The sequence below is a fragment of the Lynx rufus genome, unplaced genomic scaffold, assembly GCF_022079265.1.
Source record: "Lynx rufus isolate CCGP_SWC_20201006 ecotype Redwood Valley unplaced genomic scaffold, mLynRuf1.p SCAF_18, whole genome shotgun sequence".
Classification (NCBI taxonomy): domain Eukaryota; kingdom Metazoa; phylum Chordata; class Mammalia; order Carnivora; family Felidae; genus Lynx; species Lynx rufus.
Window position 1 is genome coordinate 39,832,222 of NW_025814832.1, and position 23,707 is coordinate 39,855,928.

Here is a 23,707-nt window from a genome sequence, read left to right on the forward strand (position 1 = left end):
AAAAACATATCTAAGCCAAGGGGAGGGTAATGTATCACATATAAAGCAGTGACTACTAATGTGCAATCCAGGTTAGTATTATACTTTATTTCAGGCATATATTTGTTGTTTCTTATGTTTCCTTACTATTAAAGGAGTCCCACACTCTCCAATTACTGCGCAGGAAGTTATTTCAGCTAGGAAAAAAGGCAGGAAAAGCAGTCTATAGAATCCTCTAATTCATAGTGAGCTACAGATCTCAAGTTTGAGAGCCCATGATTAAAAACACAATGCCATTCTCCCCAGTCTCAGATGGAAATAATCTAATAAAAATAAATAAGATATACCAAAATACACGACAATCTAAAGATTTGCTTAAGTCCAGAGCCAATATTAGCTATTTACACAGTTGGAATTTTAGGATTTTAAATGGTAATTCCCTCCTTGGAGTAAATACTTGAATGTTGAGTGCTTAGGATTCCAAGTCACTGACAGACACTGGGGTTGGCTACCAGCCTGACCACTGGTTCAGCCCCTGCCTTTGAGGTAGCCGCTCTCTCCAAGGTCTAGACACGGTCTCCTTAAAGGGCCTCAGGGACAGATCCTAAAGGTTTGCCTAGGGTTTTTATTGTTTTATACCTAACTCAGGATGTTCTTCCTCAGGTCCTTACCTACGTCATTTTTCTATGGAGCCAGAACAAATACGTTCATGGACTCCTTGTGAAAATCCATTACATAATTTAAAAGATAACAAGTCCTAGGATTTTTCTTCCTTAGCTTCAGCAATTCTTATTCTTCGTTAAGCTTTAACGTAGAACTCCTTTATTTTTTCTCTAATAACTTGCGTCATTTTTCCCAGGACTTCACCTCATTCCCTACCTTTCATTACACATATGGGGACTAAAGCTGAATGAAAAGAGGACTTCTACTACTAGGATTTTTAATGACTACAATTACAGCAAACTTAAAGCAACTTTTCAATTTCAATGTGATCATCACACTTCACTTACTTGATAAGGTTCTGGAAAGCATAACCATCTGTCCATTGCTCAGTAAAAGAGGCCCCATGTCGAACAGTGGTAAAATGGCCCAATCTCAAGCGGTCTTGCATGCTTTTATCTCTACATGCCATCTTCTCTTGTTTTGACTTAGGAGAAAGGACAAATAGAAAATAATTTTATTCTCCTATGAGAATTCAGATATAGCATGATGTTTACTTTCTGTACTGTACTGATCAACATTTAGTACAACTGGCTGATTCTACATGGACTCTGGGAAGTACCTTAAAACTTTAAATTCTCTGCATTAACATACACCGTCTTATTTCAAAAATAAAAATGGAAAAAAGCAGTTTCTTTTCTATAAAATTAATGAATTAAAAGCTGAAACAAAGTTCTCCTATCTCTGACATTAATAAAATGACCTACTATCAGCGTTCCCTGTCTTTTTAACAGCATTCCAAAGATTTCAGCAAAAGTAACCACCAGTCTCTCAAACCTCTAGCTTGTAGTAATTTCATTAGCAAGTACTGCTATCTTTCAATATAAGATAAGTGTGTGTTGGGGACATATTAAAAAACTTTCAAGAAACAGTTACTAACAACTATTAACATCAAGTCACAACTAATCAATTACTATAATAAAGGAAACATCAGCCATACATAAGTATAGGCTGACTTAATTTTTTAAAGCACAAAGCACTTAATTATCACATTTTTATATACATAAGTTACTTCAAATATCATCTCTAAAATGGAAATGTTAAGTACTGCTAAATGTTTGTAAGAGTTCTAGGGTATGTACTTCAAAGGTCAGGATGAGTGTAAGAACCAAGGAGCGCCACACCGCAAACAAACCAGGACAAGCTGTCCCTGTCCGATCAACATCACACTCAGAGCAAAGCACAACCAGAAACGATGTCCCATATTATCACTCTGGATGTTTGCTGCTGTGTCCATGGAAGAAAGAATTCTAACTGTCAAATTATAAGGAGTCTTTTCCTAAAGGGGTGCCTGGGTGGCTCAGTCAGTTAAGCATCCGACTCCCGGTCTCAACTCAGGTCATCACCTCACGACTTGTGGGTTTAAGCCCTGCATCTGGCTCCGCGCTGACAGCCTGGGATTCTCTCTCTCCGCCCCTCCCCTGCTCATGCTCTCTCTCCAAAAATAAACAAACGAACAAACATTAAAAAAAAAAAGTCTTTCCCTAAAAAGCCCAACTTTAAAATACTTCCATCTCAGGTAAGGAATAAGGAGGCACAAAATGATACCCTGAGGATCTTGGGAGCAGGGGTCAGGCCACCGTTAATCACTCACCTTTTCTATAAGGAGTTTCTTGCTCATTGTCACACACCGATTTAATCGTTCTTTATACTTCTCTAGCATCTTTTGCTGTTCGTCAATCTGCCGCCTCAAATCACAGTTGGCCTTCAATGGAAAATATTTTTTATATTAGCTCCAAGGAAGATAGATGAATACAAAAGCAGTTTCTAGGGAGTCCAAACAGTATTTCTATTGTTAATCAAAAGCAAAATTAAAGTCCAAAGAGCTAAGATTAATTATGTTTACAATTTTTTATAATATTTCCTTCCTTTTTTTCTCTCTTAATAAACTTATCTTTTTAGTAAAGATGAATTCTGTTACAAGTGGGCATGTTTTTCTACTGATCGTATTTCACTCCTCTCAAAAAGCAGTTATAGGTAAATCTAGTACATCACATATACCTAAACTGTCACAAAATAAAAAACCTACAATTAGGGAGATGTTTAAAATACATACAAAAGTTGATTAAGCACTTTACAGCACTCACAGAATACTTTCAAAGGGTAATTAAACACAAAAAAACTGCAGAATTTTTTTTTAAACCACATAACATTCTCAGGATCGATTGTTCTTTGTTTTTCTATTCTTGTTTCCAAAGAAAAAGAGACATGAATTTACATAAGTGTTTCTTTCCAGAGAAGCCAGGCACACCCATGCCCGCATAAGACAGAACTAACAAACGGGATGAATATAAGGTCCCGGTTCTCAAGAATGCCAGAATGTAAATACATAGTTAATTTAGCTGTGGTCAGAAGGATGGGCTAAATACTTTGAAAATTCAAACCTCCTACAATAACAGAGAAGGGAAGAACCACTAACCCAAGGTCAATTTTGCCCTGCGATTCTTAAATTTATTCTTGTATTAACAAAAGATCTCTACTCTTTCAACAAATAAACGCTACTTTATAATAATGTGCTTGAGTTGTGAAAAAAAATCTGGTATTTCCCAATCAAATGATATAAGTGTTTCTGAAACAGTAAAAAGCACAAATGGAAGATGTTACAGCACATGCAATTTTAGAGACTTTTCAGCTTCATTTTTAAAGTGACCAGTGTACAACAGCTTCCATCTCCAAATTTCTACTCTTCTCATAAGTTTAATTTCTACCTGTTTTTTGTACAGAGTTCTATGTACCACTCTATCAAAGGCAAAGTGCAAGTACATTTGGGGAAATGTAACTAATTCATAATAAAGAATCCATGGTGCGCCTGGCTGGTTCAGTCAGTAGAGACTGCGACTCCTGATCTCAGGGTTGTGAATTAAAGCCCCACGTTGGGTGTAGAGATTACTTAAAAATAAAATCTTGGAGGAAAAAAAAAAAAAAAAGAATCTTTAAGACAAAGACTATGTAATGTTTATATGAAATTCAATCTTTTTTTGGAAGGTAAACACTCCCTTAAAATCTATAATCAAATATATGGAACCAATCAATCTCTGGCAGCTTATTTAAAATCTTAAGAACTCGACAGGCGCCTGACTGGCTCAGTCAGTAGAACATGTGACAACTCTTGATCTCAGGGCCAAGAGTTCAAGCCCCACACTGGGTGGAGAGCTTTCTTTAAAAATAAATAACTAAGTAAATAATTTTAAGAACTCTAAATTTTTGTGGTTTTCTAGCATTAACAATTTGTGTTCAGGTTTAGGACAGCACCTGCCTATCAGTTCCTGATGTCGCCTTATCCAACATATCACTAAAATGGAAAAACCCAATGAACCACCCATGCCTGCCTAAAAGGAGACATGAGGAGTGCTCATTGCCCATCCTGCCCGATCCAAAACACAAAATTTAATCAATTTGAGAAAAATGGCAGCTGCCATCAGTGTCTTCCTTTTTGATGTATCCATTCCTTTGGTATTGTTCTACAGCCAAAGACTACAACCTTTAGAAAACAAGGTAGTAGAAGGTGGGCAATGGTGAGTAAAGGGAGCATACTACTTTCTAGAAAACGAAAGCATTTTTTTTAACTCAAAAACAGTGCTAAGTCAGTGCTAAGTTTTTCATATACTCCTCAATCTTTTCTGAAAGAGTTGGGTGATGAAGAAAGATGAACCCATGCTCCTTTTTCAATCCAGCAGAGATTCTCGGGACAAAAGCCTACCGGTACTAGAACTGGGCTAGGAGCTTTCTAAACCCACAATCTAGCTAATTAAAACCTTGGCAATACAACGAGCACCCACATGAACAAAAAGAGTTAAGAGCAACCCCAAGCAAGCACATATGCTAACAATAAAAGATGGAAGATAGGTACTGACTCTAAATATGCCTCTCCAAATCAAAAGATGGAGAAAAGGAAACAACCAAAAATCAGACCCAAGGAAAACTACTTCTGAATAAGGAAAAAGAACATCAGCTTGAGAATGATGAAAATGATCTCCCTAAAGAATGAAAAGAACATTTTAGAATACTGCTTGTCATAGTCCATAAAACACAAAAAGACATGATGTCTATGAAATCAGAGCAAAAAACCATCAAGAATGTACAGGATGGAATAAGAAAGTGAGTTAGATAAGGGAAAAAAGTAAGTTCAAATGTAAATAACAGAATCAAAATTACATAAGATACAGTAAACAGCAGAAAATATATGGAACACAAATTAACATTTTAGTAAGATTCAGAAAAGAAGGTTGATCATATTAAATAAGACTCCAAATGATAGAAATAAAGGGAAGAAATCAGGGATCCAGCCTAGAAACCAAGGAAGAAGCCAACACAAGACAGAAAGAGGCAAAAATTAAGCATAACCACACATTTCCAGAATAAGAATTTAGAGACCCATGTATACAGAAGTACCCTGGCAAAATTTCTTGAAATCTAAGAATAAGGGGGGAGAGTACCTACACTCATCACAAAAAACAGATTACAGTGCAGTGTTTGTTCCTTTGGTCATGGTCTTCTCAGAAAAACTGAATGCTACAAAAAATTGCAAAGGTTCACACATGTGTATGCGTGTTACAAGAAGGTAAGAGGTGAAAGCTAATAGGTTGTAACACAAAAATACCTTTTATATGGAGAGGCAAAAGAAAGAGTTCTCAGATCTACAAGGAAACAAAAAAACTTAACACTAATACATCCTTCTTGAAAAGTAATTACTTAAAATGTATTTCAGTTGGGGCGCCTGGGAGATTCAGGTGGTTAAGTTCTTGATTTCAGCTCAAGTCGCAATCTCACAGTCATGAGATCAAATCCAGTGTTGGGCTCTGCACTGGGCATGGAGCCTGCTTAAGATTCTCTCTCTCCCAAGGGGAGCCTGGGTGGCTCAGTCAGTTAACTGACTTCAGCTCAGGTCATGATCTTGCAGTTCATGAGTTCTAACCCCACGTTGGGCTCTCCGCTGATAGGTCGGGGCCCGCTTCACTTCAGATTCCGTGTCTCTGTCTCTCTCTGCCCCTCTCCCGCTCTCTATCTCTCAAATCAATAAACATGTAAAAAAAAAAAAAGATTCTCTCTCTCCCTTGCCCTCTGCCCCTCCTCAAATCACATGTACTTTCTCTCTAAAAATTAAAAAACAATTAAAAAATAAAAAATTGTTTAAAAAATAAAACAAAAATTAAAAAATATACTACCAATGAGTTTAACAAACACGTGTAACTAATTATTGTAAATTAGGTCACAAAACTGCTTTTCATATAAGAATTATTCTTATATATGATATTAAAGGTAATAATTTAATAAGAATAGCCTAAAAACATCAGATTTTACTCATTACGACCAGGTTTATGGTTTAGATATGTGCTAAATTCCAGGTTTTATACAGGAGGGAGTCAAATAAACTAATACTATATTTCAATAATTACAGAAATATAGGTAAAAATTTTTGGAGGGAGAAAATTACAAATACAGTGGCTCTTATTATTTTTATTATTAAACATTATTATTATTGTTAATAAACAAAACCCTTCCTTCAGACAGTCTTACCCAGTAAAAAAGACTGCAAGATCCGCACCCAGCTGTGTCATGGGAGCCCTGGAGGTTCCTCCACAGAACCTTCAAGGCCCCATAGAGCCAGTTGGAAAACTAATGCATTAGTACAAATAAGAATCAAACCTATACCTTCTAAATCACTGGAGAAGATAAAAATGTTAGTCAATTTTATTTATATATCAGTAATACTTATTTATATATGCATATACACATACACACACACACACACACACACACACTACAAATGGCTCAAAAAAATTACTGAAGGAAATGTGCCAAATGTTTTACCCAGTTAATGGAATTATGGGTATCCTATCTTTCAGTATTCTCTAAATTTATTGTAAAAAGCATATATTGCTTTTATTTAAAACAAAAAGTTTTTTTAAGAATGTGTCAGTCAATATGATAAATTGCATATTACAAAATCTATCCTTAAAGACATCATGGGATAGGGGCACCTGGATGGCTCAGTCAGTTAAGCAGCCGACTTGGCTCAGGTCATGATCTCATGGTTTATAAATTCAAACCCCCTGCTGTCAGCCCAGAGTCTGCTTCAGATCCTCTGACCACCCCCGCCCTCTCTGCTCCTCCCCTGCTTGTGCTCTCCCTCTCAAAAATAGAAAAACATATATATATATATATATATATCATGGTATATTTTCTAGAAGTATCTTTTCAATTCCAGATTATTTTTGAAGTTTGTCTTATAAGCACAAAAAACTTTAGACAAATACTTATAAAAGATACAAAATGTAAAACCAGGGCTGAAAAGTACTTGTGAGATAGTTTTAAAAACTGAAGAATATTGGGGTGCCTGGGTGGCTCAGTTGGCTGACTGTCTGACTCTTGATTTCGGCTCAGGTCCTGGTCCCAGGGTTGTGGGGTCGAGCCCTGCATCAGGGTCCTCACTGAGGGTGGAGCCTAAGATTCTCTCTCTCACTCTACCTCTTCCTCTCTCTCTTCTCACTCTGCTCCTTCCCCCACTCTCTCTCTCTCTCTCTAAAATAATAAAATATTTTAAAAAGTTCAAGAATATTTAAAAAACTTCTCTGGAACAGGAAAACAGTATTTTATATCATTTCCCACAGTTCTAGATGAAACAGAATACTCCACCTATCTCTCTAGTATATACTTAAATATTAAAATTCAGGGCTCCTGGGTGGCTCAGTCGGTTAAGCGGCCGACTTCGGCTCAGGTCATGATCTCACAGTCCATGAGTTCGAGCCCCGCGTCGGGCTCTGTGCTGACAGCTCAGAGCCTGGAGCCTGCTTCAGATTCTGTGTCTCCCTCTCTCTCTGACCCTCCCTCGTTCATGCTCTGTCTCTCTCTGTCTCAAAAATAAACATACATTAAAAAAAATTTAAATATTAAAATTCTACAGCATAAGATATCCAATTTAAAGACAGTGCTTAGAATATAGGTTTGATCCTAGTTCCTACTCAGATTACCTCAGATTAAAGGAAAATATCCAAATGTTTAGTATTTAACTTTGTTATTTAGAAATAATAATGATCTCTACATTATTGTAGATCTATGTACATAATCCAAATATATATAACATCAATCAGTGCTTCTTATAAAATCTCTTACCATATTTTAATACTTACTCTTAATAAATCATCTATTCTTCCCTCCTTCTTTTCTAAGTCAGAATTCTTACTGTTTTCTAGTGCAGATATTTTTTCTATGGTGAGGTCAGACTATACAAAGAGAAAACAAATTTAGGATTAGTCTCAAAATATTACATGTTATCATACTTTTCTCATTACCTTTCTGGGGGGAAAAAAAACCCAAAACACCTGCTAACACAAATAGTCTGGAATCACATAGCTAAAGAAATTAAATATGCTTTCCTCAGCCCATTCTTTAGGTCTTGTATTTTATTACACATGCACTTCAAATACACGTTACCTCTGGTATCAAATATATGAATCCTCAAACTGTTGTGCATTGAATAATGCAGAAACATACTACTCTAGAAATGAAACTAACTTTGAATAGAAAAGGACTTCAGAGGAGACAGGGCCCAAATGTCTAAAGAACACACATGCCACCTAGTGGAAATAAAGAACATCAGAGGGGGAGAGAATGAAGTTACCTGAATCTAAAGTCTGTCCAACTGGCCAAAAGCTGGTAATTCAGATAAAATAAAAATCTATTCCTAAAGCTCTTGAGATTTAAGAAATTCTCCTAGATTGCCAAGCATCTTGTCTTAAAGGTGACACAATGCCAAGAGGCTTCAAAGAAAATGCAGTATACGATTTGGCTATATCAAAACTACAGAGTGGAGGATGCATCCGCTATCCTTTTCACATACTAACTTTGAATATTCCCAACATTCCCTGAATTAAGAAGTTTCTAAAAAACTCTTTACGGAGGAAATTGTGTTGGTGTGCCACATGTTTAAGAATTTTAGCTTTATTCTTGCCAAATAAACAGGAATAAATCAACTACTTTCATAGAGTAGGGAATGAAAAATCACTGAGGTGTACTGTAAGCACTGTCCTAATACGCATTTTGTATACACTGAGATAACTAGAATCAACCGTATTTTACAGATGATTTCTATTAAAAAAAAAACTGAGGCCCAAAAAGATAACAGTGTTAAGTTGCAGAGTGAGGATCTGAACCCCAGCCTAGTTCTCCAAAACAAGTGCTCTTTCCCCCCAGCACCATGCTACAGTGTAGGCATTTCTACTGCAACACACCAGAATGGTAAAGAGACACCTCAAAAAGTTAAAGCACCTTCCAAAAGACTTTAAAACGCAAGTTCTGAGTATAATACACACAAATAATGAGGTAATGTTGGAGAAATAAAGGAAAGACAGAGAGGACTCCAAGATATCATATGTGGTTAGCATTTATCCCTAAGCACATCTTTTCCTCTGTATATTGATCACCAACCTACCTGGGTCTGTCTGTGCTGGATGGAGATCTGTTTCTGGGAGCTGCTGGAATGCTCTGTGTTGCCAGATCCCGTAGAAGAGGGACTGTTTTGCTGAGCCTGTAAAAAAGGTATATCAACTAATCACTAGAAAGTTTTGCATCTTTCTCCACACACATTTTTAGTTTTGTTTTTGTTTTTTTAGTAATCTCAACTCCCAAAGTGGGACTCGAATTCACAACCCTAGATCAAGAGTTGCATGCTCCACTGACTCAGCCAGCCAGGCCCCCCCCGCATCCTCCCCACAAACGTTTGTAGGCATGCAAACAATTATATAAAACACACTCCTTCTGATGAAAGTCAGAAGTCAGGGTCATGTAGCCCAAGATGAAAGTAAAACAATTTAAATGAGAAGCAGGTGGGGGGGGGCACTTGGGTGGCTCAGTTGATGAAGCGTCCAACTCTTGGTTTCGGCTCAGGTCATGATCTCATGGTTCATGAGTTCAAGCCCTGTGTCAGCCTCTGCACTGACAGTGTGGAGCCTGCTTGGGATTTTCTCTCTCTCCCTCTCTCTCTACCCCTCCCCTGCTCTCTCTCTCAAAATAAATAAACTTAAATAAATAAATAAATAAATAAATAAATAAATAAATAAATAAATAAATAAATAAAAAATGAGAAGCAAGGGCTATAACATGGTGGCTTGGCTCATGTCCCTGTAAATAGTGTGAAGTACTCAAATGTGCCCAAATGAATTTTTAAATCTGTAAATCACAGAACACTGAAAGCTATTCCTGTAATAATATATCCTTTTTACTTGTACGTCATGGCAATATACTTCTGTTGGAAAAGGCTGGCAAAGCATCCACCACACAGGGGATGCTTATGACTCTAGGCAGAAAGAACTGTGAACTACTATTCAGAATAGTCTCCTAAATCCATAAATCTTACCCATGAACACTCAGCAGTCCAAAAATCCAGGCTGATTTCCAATAATGTCGCTTGCTGATGTGACTTTAATACATAGTCACATAGTCACACTGGGCATTCTAAGGCATTTAAAATTTATAGGGTTTAGGTCTTAATGTAATTCATCTATTCAGGAGTATACAATCCTTATCCTCCCAAAAGTCCTTTTAAAAAACAAGATTGAACCTAACATAATACAACCCTTCACAGACATAATTAGAAAATATTGGATATTCTGAGGATTATGGGCTAATCCCATAATCTTATCTGAGATCTACTGCTACCATCTTATCAGAGAAGATGTAGTGTTTCCACGGATGTGAATTTTGATACTTTCTATACATTCCTTAAACTAGTTTTCTCATCCATTAACATATAAACAATACTATAACCACCACCTACTGAGAATTACTGTCAGCTAACTGCTTCAATGTCATGATCACATGCAATCTTTACAAAACCCTGTAAGATAGTCATTATTATTACTTCCATTTATAGATAAAGGAAATGCAAATCAGAGATTCTAAGCACCTATGCACGGTCACAGAGCTAGTAAGTGAGAGACCATGAACTAAGGAGTACTTTCATCTACAATAACCATTCTCAATGGCCACAGCAGACTGACTCCCTCCAGTAACAGAGTTACTGTCTCACCAGGCCACAAGCAAGCTAATAAGCACTTCATACACATAATTATCTTGAAGGCTCACGACAGCCTTATAAAATAAGGCAGGCAGTATTATATTCTGCACGTGGATTTCTTCATTAACAACTACTCACTCCCTATGTCTAACCACTGTGTTAGATGTTAGGAACACAATGACCAAGTCAAACAGAAATAAAACCCACAGACCCAGTCATTATTCTGCCTTAACAGAGCTTAGAATCCCAGTGAAGATTTATTAAGCACTCAATAAATATTTGTTGAAAGAAACTGCTAAATAAACAATCATACAGTAAACACAAAATTCCAACTGGGATAAGTGCTGTAAAGAGTATTCAACGGGGGGGGGGAAAAGAAGAGTATCCAACAGGGCACATAATCTAATCTAGAGTCAGGGATGACTGCCTCAGGAAAGCAGCATCAGAGTTAAGATGTGAAGGAAATAAGCAGTCAAGGAGGAGACGGCCAGGTCATTCCCAGGAGAGAATGTGTACATAAACACAAGGGGAAGAGAGAAGACTGATGTGGAGATCAAAGAGGTCAAAAATGAGAAACCAGTCTCAAAAAGGCTGAACACCGTGCAAAGTCCGAAATGACACAGGTGGGATCAGAGCCGCATTCAGGGAAGTCCAAATAACGGAAAATGTTCTTTACTCTCTACGATGCAGCAAATCTTTTTTTTTTTACTTGCTGATTAATAAGGGTCATTGATATGAACCTCAAGTATTATACTGAACTATATGAGCATTATCTCCTTCAGTTATCATTAGATTTCTCTTCCAATCCTCTCCTTTTGAAGTGTGTTTCTAAACAAATATGACTTTCAAACCATATAAGAGCCAGTAAGAATCACATGACTGACTAAAAGCCTCTTCTATAACTTTCAGGTTTTGGTATACAAGCTTTGCTAAAATGCCTTTTTATATGTGCTCATTTGTGATTCTGAGTTTTCTTTCAGCAAACAGGGTGCTAGAATGTAACTCAGTGGGATGTGCCAAAGTAAAGCTCTCTGTAAAGATATATGTAAAATAGTTCAATGATAAGAAGTAAAAATGCAAAAAGTTAGCTGAGCAAGTGGGACATAGGTTAGGAAGTAGCAAATCCTCATAAAAAGGGAAACAATACTTTCCAAAGGCAAAAGAACTACAGAAATAGAAGGACCTATTATTGTGACAAATGAGTCCATGGTAGAAAAAAATGCCCTCATTCTGATCATTCATTCAATATTAACTGTGGATCTCTGTGCCTGGTCCTGGTTAAACTCTAGAAATGCAAAACTGGAAAGCAAAGAGAGCTTAGTCTCCCAAATGAGAACAGAAGTCACTGGCTCTTCTAAGCCGGCCACAGTAGTTGTTAATTTAGTCCAACCCCAACCTTGCAAAACACCTCCCCAGATGTCCATATTCTTTGTTCCTATTATAAAAGTAATACTGGCTTCTAATTCATGATGACAAGATGGATCTTCTGAAGTCCTACTGATATGCAGAAACACTTTTAAAATGAAATCACAAGAGCACTAAGAAACAAGAGAGAGTCAAGGATCAGAAATGCTTTAAAACATTAAATTTTAAGAACCATTCAAAAACAGTTGGGTTCAGGTAGAGAAAGTGAAATACATTCATAGCTTAAAACATCACCAGTGAAACAGACTGGGTCTTTTCTAATTAAAGAAAAAAAATTTTTTTTTTTAAATTTTTTTTTTTTCAATGTTTTATTTTTATTTTTGGGACAGAGAGAGACAGAGCATGAACGGGGGAGGGGCAGAGAGAGAGGGAGACACAGAATCGGAAACAGGCTCCAGGCTCCGAGCCATCAGCCCAGAGCCTGACGCGGGGCTCGAACTCACGGACCGCGAGATCGTGACCTGGCTGAAGTCGGACGCTTAACCGACTGCGCCACCCAGGCGCCCCAAAGAAAAATTTTTTTAATGTTTATTTATTTTTGAGAGAGAGAGAAGAGTGTGAGCAGGGGAGGGGCAGAGAGAGAGATGGAGACACGGAATCCGAAGCAGGCTCCAGGCTCTGAGCTGTCAGCTTAACCAACTGAGCCACCCAGGTGCCCTTAGACTGGGTCTTTTCAAGGGAGCTCCTGAAAAGCTCCACTTGAGATTTACATTCACAAAAACCAGGAGTAAACCATGTGACAATTACCATGCATTTAAAACCGGTAAGGTCCAGTAACGACCCCCTGGATCCCTCCCCTTGCATACTGAAGGGCCTGGATACTACCATTCTGACCCCAGGACAAAGCACAAGAACAGATCTCTTAAATAAGGCTTAAAAAAAAAAAAAAAAAAAAAAAGTAAAGATTTAAAAATGAAAAATAAGTGGGTCCAGGGGAGGGCTCCTGGTGTGAATATTGTGGCTTGAGGGAAAAAGCAAAGAAAGTACAGTACCCCTGCCCTCCACAACTGATATAATGGGGAAAGAAATGGAAGGTACTGCAAAGAGTAAAACAGCTCACCCATCAAAACAAAGCCCTCCTAATTTAGACACTGGTAGAGGAGCTGGTGTTCCTGCCCAGAGCTTACCAAACATTCACACAGTCAGCCCTCCCACCATCTGGGAAGCAGAACTATGCCACTTGCAAAGGAAAATCCACGCCAATAACCAATATTAACCACCTTACTACTTCATCCAACTAAAGCTAAAGACACATTTTCAAGAAAGCCAACAGCACAAAAGGAAGATCCAATGTGAAAAGACAAAGATCCAAGAGAAAACAGATAACTCCATAAAAACAACTTCAAAAATAAATTATGTCCCCAGACAAAGGATACATCTATAAAAATGAAAAAGCAAACAACATGAAAATAAACTTAAAATTATCAAAAATTTGAAAACTGAATAGATTAGCTAAATAACAAAATGAACATAGTTGAATACAGAATCAGTCATCTGGAAGACAATGCCAAGAAAATCTCTCAGAAGTGAGGCACCTGGGTGGCTCAGTTAGTTAAAAGTCGGACCCTTGATCTCAACTCAGGTCTTGATCTCAGGGTTGTGAATTCAAACCCTATGTTGGGCTCCACGTTGGGTGTAAAGCCTACTTTAAAAAGGGGGGGGGGGCAGTGCCTGGATGGCACAGTTGAGTACCTGATTCTTGATTTTGGCTTAGATCAAGATCTCAGTTCATGGGATTGAGCCCTGCCCTAACGGTGTGGAGCCCGCTTGGGGTCCTCATTCTCTCTCTCTCCCCCTCCCTCCCTCCCTCTCTCTCTCTGCCCTTCCCCTACTCACTCTGTCTCTTTCTCAAAATAAAAATAAACATTAAAAAAAAAAAAAGAAAAAGAAAATCTCCCAGAAGATAAAAAAAAAAAGTCAAATAAAGGAAAGAAAAGTTCAGAAACGTGAACAACACAGAGGCTCCAAAACAATCTAATAGGCTCTCCTGAAGAAAAAAATAAAGAGAAAGAAATAATCAAGGAAGAGTAAAATAAAAACTTCTCTGAGATAAAAAGGCACATTTTAAGAGTGAAAAAGCCTACTATATGACAAGTAGTATTAATGGAGAAAAACACAGTAGACAGACTTCAAGAACAAAAAGATACCATATACATCTCAATAGATCTAGAAAAAGCATCCAGCACTTTCATGATACAGACATTTAACAGACTCAGAAATAGAAGGATACTTTTTCTTTTTCTTTTTTTAAGTTTTTATTTATTTCTTTTGAGAGAGAAAGAGCAACTGGGAAAGGGGCAGAAAGAGAAAGGTAGACAGAATCCCAAGCAGGCTCTGCACTGCCAGCGCAGAGGCTGATGTAGGGCTTGAACCCATGAACCACGAGATCACGACCTGAGCCTAAGTCGAACACTAAACTGACTGAGGCACCCAGGTGCCCCAGAAGGTCACTTTTTCAACCCCCAAAAAGGCATCTCTGAAAAACATATAGCTAGCCTAATACTGTCAAAGATCACAGGCTTTCCCCCGTAAGATCAGGAATAAGACAGGATGTCCACTTGAACCACTTTAAGTTAAAACTGCCAACATTGAAAGAAAATAAAGAGACCTATATAAATGGAAAGTTATCTCATGTTAATGGAATAAAGACTTAGTATTTTTAAAAAGGCAATACTCCACAAATTGATCAAAAGATTCAGCACGACTGCCATAAATCCCAGGTGGTTCGTTTGCAGAAACTGAAAAGCTGATTCTAAAATTCTTATGGAAATGCATGGGATCCCACAGCCAAAACAATCCTGAAAAAGAACAAAGTTGAAGGAATCACACTGCCTGGTTTCAAAACTTAATTACTACAAAGCTATGGTCACTAAGACTGTAGTACTGACATAAGCATAGGCATATAGATCAATGGAGTAGAATCTGAGTCCAGAAATAAACGCTTTACATTTATGGTCAACTGATTTTTGACAAGGTGCCAAGACAATTCAATGGAGAAACAATAGTCTTTCCACACAAATGGTGCGGGGGGGGGGGGGGGGGGGAGGGGAGGGGGAGAGGGCAGGGGGAACCGACTGGATATCCATATGCAAAAGAATAAAGTTGGGCCCCCCCCCCCTTCCTGACACCACACACAAAGAATAACACAAAATGGATCACGGACCTAAATATAAGAGCTAAAAGGACACTGAGAAGAAAATACAGAAGTAGAGTTTCATGACCTTATGTCAGGTTAAGGATTCTTAGCTAAAACACTAAAAGCATAAGCAACGAAAGAAAAAAGATAAACTGGACTTTTTCTAAATTAAAACCTTTTGTGTTTCAAACACTTTCAAGAAAGTAAAACAACAACCCACAAGAGAAAATACATGCAAATCATATAGTGGACATGGGTCCCTTTCAACTCAACAACAACAAAAATAGCTCAATTTACAAATGGACAAAGGATTTATATGACATTTCTTCAAAGAACATATACAAATGGCCATAAGAAAATTTTAAAAGTGCTCATTATCATTAGTATTCAGGAAACGCAAATCAAAACCACAATGAGATATTACTTCACGTCCACTAGGATGGCTATAATCAAAACAACAGATAATGACAAGTGTTGACAAGGATGTGTGGAGGACCCTCATGTATTACTGCTGGGTTTGTAAAATGGTACATCTGCTTTGGAAAGCAGTTTGGCAATTCTGAAGAAATAGTTACCATAAGACCCAACGATTCCACTCTTTAGCACATACCTAAAATAACAACATACGCCTATACAAACTTGGACATGAATGTTCACAGCAGTATCATTCATAATAACCAAAAAGTGGAAACAACCAAAATGTTCATTAAATGATGAAAGGATAAAAAAGGCTGTGAGCAGCTGAGCACCAGGAGGAATGATTAGATTTACAGATACACATCCACAAAAATCCATGAGACCATAAGGATAACCAAAGAAGAGAAAGTTAGGGGCGCCTGGGTGTCTCAGTTGGCTAAGTGTCTGACTTCGGCTCAGGTCATGGTCTCGTGGTTCATGAGTTCAAGCCCCGCATTGGGCTCTGTGCTGACGGCTCAGAGCCTGGAGCCTGCTTCAGATTCTTTGTCTCCCTCTCTCTCTACCCCTCCCCCCTTTGTGTGTGCACACACACACACGTGCGCTCTCAAAAATAAACATTAAAAAAAGTTACATTAAAAAAAAAGAAAGTTATTTGTCAACATTTCATACAGCTATTCCTCCTTCCTTTAAAAATTAAAGTTTTATGGGGCGCCTGGGTGGCGCAGTCGGTTAAGCGTCCGACTTCAGCCAGGTCACGATCTCGCGGTCCGTGAGTTCGAGCCCCGCGTCGGGCTCTGGGCTGATGGCTCAGAGCCTGGAGCCTGTTTCCGACTCTGTGGCTCCTTCTCTCTCTGCCCCTCCCCCGTTCATGCTCTGCCTCTCTCTGTCCCAAAAATAAAATAAAAAACGTTGAAAAAAAAATTAAAAAAAAAAAATTAAAGTTTTATTTAAAAAATTAAAATTGGTAATTAAAAGTAAGAACTAAGCATTTAACCTGCTTTTCTGAAGAACTGTAAGTCAATGTAGCCAAAGAGGCCCAGATGCTGACAGGAAAGTTCTATTTTACATAAGAATAGACATCAATAAAAGGTAAGTGTGATAATGTTAATCACGCTATCTAGGAAAATACCAATATTTCTTAGAAAATACCTGTTAAGTTATTCAGAGACAGGCGTTCAGAATTTCTGAAATGTACTTTAAAATACTTCAGCATAAAATATGAAAGTACATTTTTAAAAATCCAAGCTTTTAAGAATATCCTGTGTAATGTTAAAAGATGCAGCTTTCAAGAAAATAATAAACCTGACATTAAAAAAAAAAAAAATCCAGAAGACCCTGACAACTAGAATTGTCTCATTCAATCAAAACTCATCAATGACTAGGATGGTTTTCTCAGTGAATCCAACACAACGACTTGGTTTTGCAATGCCTAATAATGAAACCGTCATAATATTGTAAAGGTTCCTTAAGTGTTTTCAAAGTCCTAGAAGAATTTGGAAAACAGAAAATACTAAATTATGGTTAAAATAAAATAAGAAAAATAAAATAAAATAAAAAATAAATAGCACACACTTACAACGTAACATTAACTAAAAAACTGAAAGATGAGAAAGCAGATGGGTGACAGTTTGAGTATGTTAAATTCATCTCTTATAATGGAGAGTAGACAGGGGAGCCTGGGTGGCTCAGCTGGTTAAGTGTCCTACTTCGGCTCAGGTCATGATCTCTCAGTCCATGAGTTCGAGCCCCGCGTTGGGTTCTGTGCAGACAGCTCAGAGCCTGGAGCCTGCTTCAGATTCTGTGTCTCCCTGGCTCTCTACCCCTCCCTCACTCGCTTGTGTGCTCTCTCTCTCTCAAAAATAAATAAACGTTAAAAAAATTTTAAAAATAATGGAGAATAGGGAGATCTTGTTTATAGTTAATTAAGAGACACATTATTTAGGGGCTGGGTGGCTCAGTCGGTTGAGCGTCCGACTTCGGCTCAAGTCATAATCTCACGGTTCATGAGTTCGAGCCCCGTGTCAGGCTCTGTGCGGACAGCTAGGAGCCTGGAGCCTGCTTCGGATTCTGTGTCTCCCTCTCTCTCTCTGCCCCTCCCCAGCTTGCACTCTGTCTCTCCCTCTCTCAAAAATAAATAAACATTAAAAAATTTTTTTTTTTAAAAGAGATACATTATTTGAAGTTCAAACAGTAAATCAGTAGAAAATCTAAAACAAACTCTGGACAGTGGTTACATTTCTGAGGGTTGCAAAGGAAAGACTCTTCTCCATCATTTTAATTTTTTTGTGGGCAATGTACATATACTAGTTTTACAATTTAGAAAACTGTATTATGGGGTGCCCGCGTGGCTCAGTCGGTTGAGCGTCAGACCAACTCAGGTCATGATCTCACAGTTCATGGGTTCAAGCCCCGCATAGGGCTCTGTGCTGACAGCTCAGGGCCTGGAGCCTGCTTCAGATTCTGCGTCTCCCTCTGTCTCTGTCCCTCCCCCGCTCACATTCTGTCTCCCTCTCTCTCTCAAAAATAAACATTAAAAAAACGCATTTTTATATTATCTTACAATTTAAAAAATCAACTTCCTGTATGTTAATTATACTTCAATAAAAAGAAGAAAAAATTGAATTTCCTATGTTAAAACATGTAAAATTACATTAACAATATAATTTTAGATATTTATAGAATCAAACTCGGGGTGCCTGGATGGTTCACTCCAATTGAGCATCCAATTCTTGACTTGGGCTCAGGTCATGATCCCAGGGTCATGTGATCTAGCCCCCCCCCCACCCCTCCCCGGGAGATTATCTCTCTCCCTCTCCCTCTGCCCCTCTCCACCACTCACGTTCAGGCTTTCTCTCTCTCAAAAATAAATAAAAATAAAAAGGATCGAACTCACGATATTCTGCCACCTGCTATTTTTATTTATCAACACCTATCTAGACATCTTTCTCTGTCAGCATATACAGTTGACCTTGGAACAACAGGGGTATGAACTGCACAGGTCCAGTTACATGAAGATTTTTTCAGTAAATACAGTGAGGTACTGTAAGTGTATTTTTTCTCTTATGAGTTTCTTTTCTTTTTTAAAAAACATTTATTTATTTATTTTGAGAGAGAGAGCATGAGCAAGAGAGGGGCAGAGAGAGACAGGAACAGAGAATCCTAAGCAGGCTCCATTCTCAGCATGGATGTGAGGCTTGGTCCTATGACCATGAGATCATGACCTGAGCTGATAGCAAGAGTCAGATGCTCAACCAACTGAGCCATGGAGGCACCCCTCATGTGATGCTCTTAATAACATTTTTTCTCTAGCTTACTTTATTCCAAGAATACAGTATACAATATAAATAACATACAAAATATGTGTTGACCAGCTGTTTATGTTATCAGTAAGATTTCTGGTCAACAACAGGCTGTTAATAGTTACGTTGGGTGGGGGGAGGGGTGGTCAAAAGTTATACTGCATGATTTTTGACTGCCAGCAGGGTGTTGGGTGTCCCAGTCCCCAATGTTGTTCAAGGGTCAACTGCGTATATACCTTTCTCACTTCTTCTGTCAACTGTATAGCATTCCATTAGACTCTATATGAAGGATGCCTTTATCAATTCACACAACATATAATTGCCCTGAGAGTGTGTTAGAGTAGATCCTGTTCTGGTATTGGAAAATCAAAAGGAACAAAGCAGGGGAGCCTGGATGGCTCAGTTGGTTGAGTGTCCAACTTTGGCTCAGGTCATGATCTCAGGGTTCGCGAGTTCAAGCCCCACGTTGCGCCTGCTGCTTTCTGTGTGGAGGCTGCTTCACATCCTCTGTCCCTCATTCTCTCTGCCCCTCCCCCACTCATGCTCTGTCTCTCCAGAACAAACAAACATTAAAAAAGAAAAGTGAACAAAGCAAAGTCCTTGACCTGATGGGAGTTTCCATGCCAGTGGGGGCAGGGGAGGAGTCAGACAAGTAAATTATAGCAGGTCAGCTGGTGAGAAGACTGAGAAGAAAAACAAAGCAGGGCATAGGAGGTAGACATTGTGTGGAGTGGGCAAGGAGGAGTTGCTATTTAATAGAGTGTGATCAGGGTAGGCCTCTCTAATAGGGTAAATTCAAGCAGAGAACTGAAGAAGCATGGCAGACTTACTATCTGGGGGAAGAATGTTAAGACAAAGGCAACACCAAGTGTAAAGTCCCTGAGGTGAGAACATGCCAGGTAGTATTTGAGAAGGCAAGGTGGCCGGTGTGGATGGAACCTAGTAAGGAAGGGAGGTGGCAGTAAGAGATGGCCAAGTGGTGAGAAACAGACCACGCAAGTCTTTATGTGCCATTTTAAGTACCTTTGAGCAAACATGACTGAATCACTCTCATCGGTTGAAAACAGATTAAAAGGCAAAGAAGGTAGGAAGGAGCAAATAATCCAGTGAGGAGGCTACTACCATAACCTTAGTGGGGGACAACGGTTTAGTTCAAGTAGTAGTAGGAGTAGTAGTAGGAGTAGTGAAGAGGTTAGAAGCAGTAGGAATCTGAACATAACCGTAATAGTAAGATTTACTGATGGATTTGTAACTGGGATATAAAATAAAGAGAAGAGACAAGAATGACTCCATGGTTTTTAAACAACTAGAAGGAGAGAATGGACAGTTACTGAGATGTGGAAGGCTGTTGAAGAAATGGGTTTGGATTGAATTCAGTTTTGGACATGTTAGGTTTGATATGCTTATCAGACATAAAGAAAAGTCTAGAAGCAACTGACTACATACATTTGGAATTCGGGGCAGGGCTCTGGGCTGGAGATATAAACTTGGAAGTGCTCTGCATATGGGTGATAACTAAAGCAAAGAAACTCAATGAGATTATGTAGAGAATAAAGGTAGACAAAAGTCTGAAGACTGAGCCCTGGGGCACTCCACTGTTTAGAGGTCTGGGAAATGAGAAAGAACAAAAAGAGTAGAAGCGGAGGGGAGCACAAGAGGACGTGCTTGGAGAAAGGAGTCATCAGTTATGGCTAATGAATCATGCTGGACAGATACATTCCGAGGACTGATCACTGGGTGCAGCAGTGTGGAGGTCACAGACACCCTGGATACAAGTTCCTGTGAAACACCGGTGAAGGGAAACCACTTCCGGATTTCTGCAATAATAAACAATGCAATAAACATCTTCATATAGTTTTATGGGAATAGAATTCCTGGGTCCCAGGGCATGTAAATTTAACACTCGGATACAAACCAACTTGTCCAAGAGACTGCACCAATTTAGAGTCAGTATAAAACTTGCATGTGTATCTAAACTATAATCTACACTGAGAATTATCAAATGTAACAATCCTTAACACTCTGACAGGTCAAAAGTGTTATACCTTGTTTTATTTTGCATCTCTCCACGGCTGAAGTTAGGCAGTTTTCATGTTATTAGTCATCTGTCTTCCCTCCACCTACCCCGTAAAACTGCCTGCTAATTAATAGCTTTTGCCTATTTGTCAGGAAACTGCTGGTCTTTATTTATTAAAAATGTTTTTTTAAATATGTTAATGTTAACTCTTTTGCTTTCTTCTTTCTTTAGACTACTAAGCTTATATCCTGGCTGGAACTGCAGAGAAGCAAAGAGATCCAGAACTGTACCAAACCATTTAAGCCTTTGTTTTTCACATTTATTTCCCTGTTCCTTCTTCAGACACACTCATTTCCTACTCTTCTCTGCCATCTCTCCTCTCCATGAGAACAATCTGGCTATAGCATCTGCACTCCTCTGACAGCCCGAGTGCACGAGCTGATAGGACTGAGGAAGCCGTTATCCACGTGCACCCATCCCAATACCTTTTTTGGAAGGCTCACAATAGGGCACCAAGTTTTCCTGATCGAAATCCTGGGTACTTAGCTACATGCCTGTCACATAGTGGGCATTCAGTAAGTATTCGTGCAATAAACAAAGGGAACTCCCCTCAAGTGAAATGGAAATAGCTTTCAAAAAGGCAATAAAAGAACATAAGGACAAACAAACCTCTGATTATCCAAGGTTTTGCCTGGGAAAGTTAGCTCGAAGATGAAGATTTAATGGTCAGTGAATAGTAAACAATGTAATTTTTACACACACGCACAGACACACGCTCTGTAAGCATACTATAGAGAACCACAACATTCTCACACAAACTATGCCATACTACTGTCAGGCCCACACACAGGACTGTATTGGTCAATTCTCCAATTTTGTTTCTGACACCCACCGATAAAATTAGACCCTCTTCACACAAGAAGTCTCTCCATTCCTCTGATGCTTAAAAAATTCTCTAAGTTTAAAAGCTGTAATATCTCTTTGAGGAAAAGCAATAATAACGGTAAGAAAGTATTCCAAGTTGTGCACAATGGTTCGCTAATTACTTCATAATTTTTATTTCCTTTCCTTAAGGCACCCACCCTTTTCATGGCCTTTTTGAATACAACTGCATGTGGATTAATGACTCAGAATCCACGAAACAAATAAAGAGGAAACTTAGGTTACAAGTGGAGCGAATGAACCAGGAGAAGAGAAAGAAATTTGGATCAGTGATGACTTTAGCTCTGAAAGAGGCCCCCAAAAATGGAAGAATAGGGCAACGGGGCTTTCCCTTGCTCTGTATCATCTGTGGTGGGGCACAGAAACCAAGAAAAATAACAACCCTGGAGTCAAACTGCACTAGATAATTTGGTAAGTAAAAATGGGGTCAAACCTACTTGTTCTCCAAGGAGAGAGAAAGAAGCAAGCTGAGAACAGCAAACAGGTAGCCAAATACTCCTGGAAAAAGTATCTGTCCCAACACTGTGAAGAGGTGAGAGGAGGCAAGCGTACAGGTCACGCCAGTACCACGGAGGGGAGACAGACTGGCACACACACTACAGAATGCCCGCCTACCTGCTAACATTTTCTGACCTACACGCTGCTTCAAATAAGTGACGCCTGGAGTTTGGCGACTTTAATTAGACAAGTACTTTGGCTGTAACGGAATTTGATCTGTATCTTCTTCACTTCTTTGTCAACCTAAAACCGTATTTTCTTTCCCACGGTGTGCCCAGACTTTAACAAAGTAGTCCCTCTCACCCCCTGGAACCAAGGGACACTGAAGAAAACCACGCTACCTTTAGAAGGCACACAGTAACGGCATCATCTCTTCACAAACATAATTCCTCAAACTCCATCAAGGAGCTCGAGGGCAACACGGATCTGCATCAGGTCAGCCTTGGTACTCACTGACACAAAGGTGAAGCAGAGGCCAGCTCCCCTCTGCGCCAGCTGCTCCGTGTCAAGCCGAGGCTTCGCCAGCATCACCGACATGAGGGTTGGCAGAGCGGACTGCTCCTCTGACACCTCCTTTGCAGCGCTGCCATCTAAGCCATAGAGGGGTTGCTCTACCCGCCGCTGCAAAACATCAAAGAAACCCCACGGATTACATGAGAAAGCAGCCAGAAACTGCCAAAACACATAATGGATTAAAACACATAGAAGAGTAATAGATTAAAGCACATAGAAGAGTAATTTTTGAAAAACACCTTCTCTGAAAACAAATACGGACAGCATAATCACAGTGTCGCTGGATTATAACTTATCTGTAAATCTGGGATAGTATCTCACTTGAATTCTGTAAAATTAATTGTATTTTACAATTTTAATTGTTCCGTATTTCTACAACTGAAATTGCAGTTTACTTTGCAGAGTTCAACAAATCGACTTCACAATACCTTCAAACCTACAAAGGAAATGTTATTTCTATCCTGTAGGTAAATGAGGATGAAGACATTTGTCCCCTAATTTACAGGAAGCTTATTTCACTCTCAATTCTATCCTTACCATGCTATACTTATATGCAAAAATCGAAAATAAATACAAGCAACACAATTTCCACAGAACACTAAAAGAATGATATAACACAATTATGTATGGTTTATTCCAGAAATGTAAGGATGGTTCATTATTAGCAAATCTACCGATATAATTCATTACATTAGTATTGGGGAGCGGAGATATCAAGATTCTTCCCTTTAGATGTCAAAAGAGGA

At 38.8% G+C, this 23,707-nt stretch overlaps 1 protein-coding gene across 2 annotated transcripts in view; it reads right to left on the bottom strand.

Moving 5' to 3' along the window:
• The window catches only part of TLK2 (tousled like kinase 2), a 116,076-nt gene that overhangs the window by 42,198 nt on the left and 50,171 nt on the right, over positions 1-23,707 (bottom strand). For both annotated transcript variants that reach the window (XM_047081659.1, XM_047081658.1), the window contains exons 7-11: positions 22,902-23,069; positions 9,131-9,226; positions 7,830-7,922; positions 2,294-2,404; positions 990-1,126 (exon numbers count right to left, since the gene is read on the bottom strand). In XM_047081659.1, the coding sequence (XP_046937615.1) occupies positions 990-1,126; positions 2,294-2,404; positions 7,830-7,922; positions 9,131-9,226; positions 22,902-23,069 (605 nt within the window). The remainder of the gene's footprint in view (positions 1-989; positions 1,127-2,293; positions 2,405-7,829; positions 7,923-9,130; positions 9,227-22,901; positions 23,070-23,707) is intronic.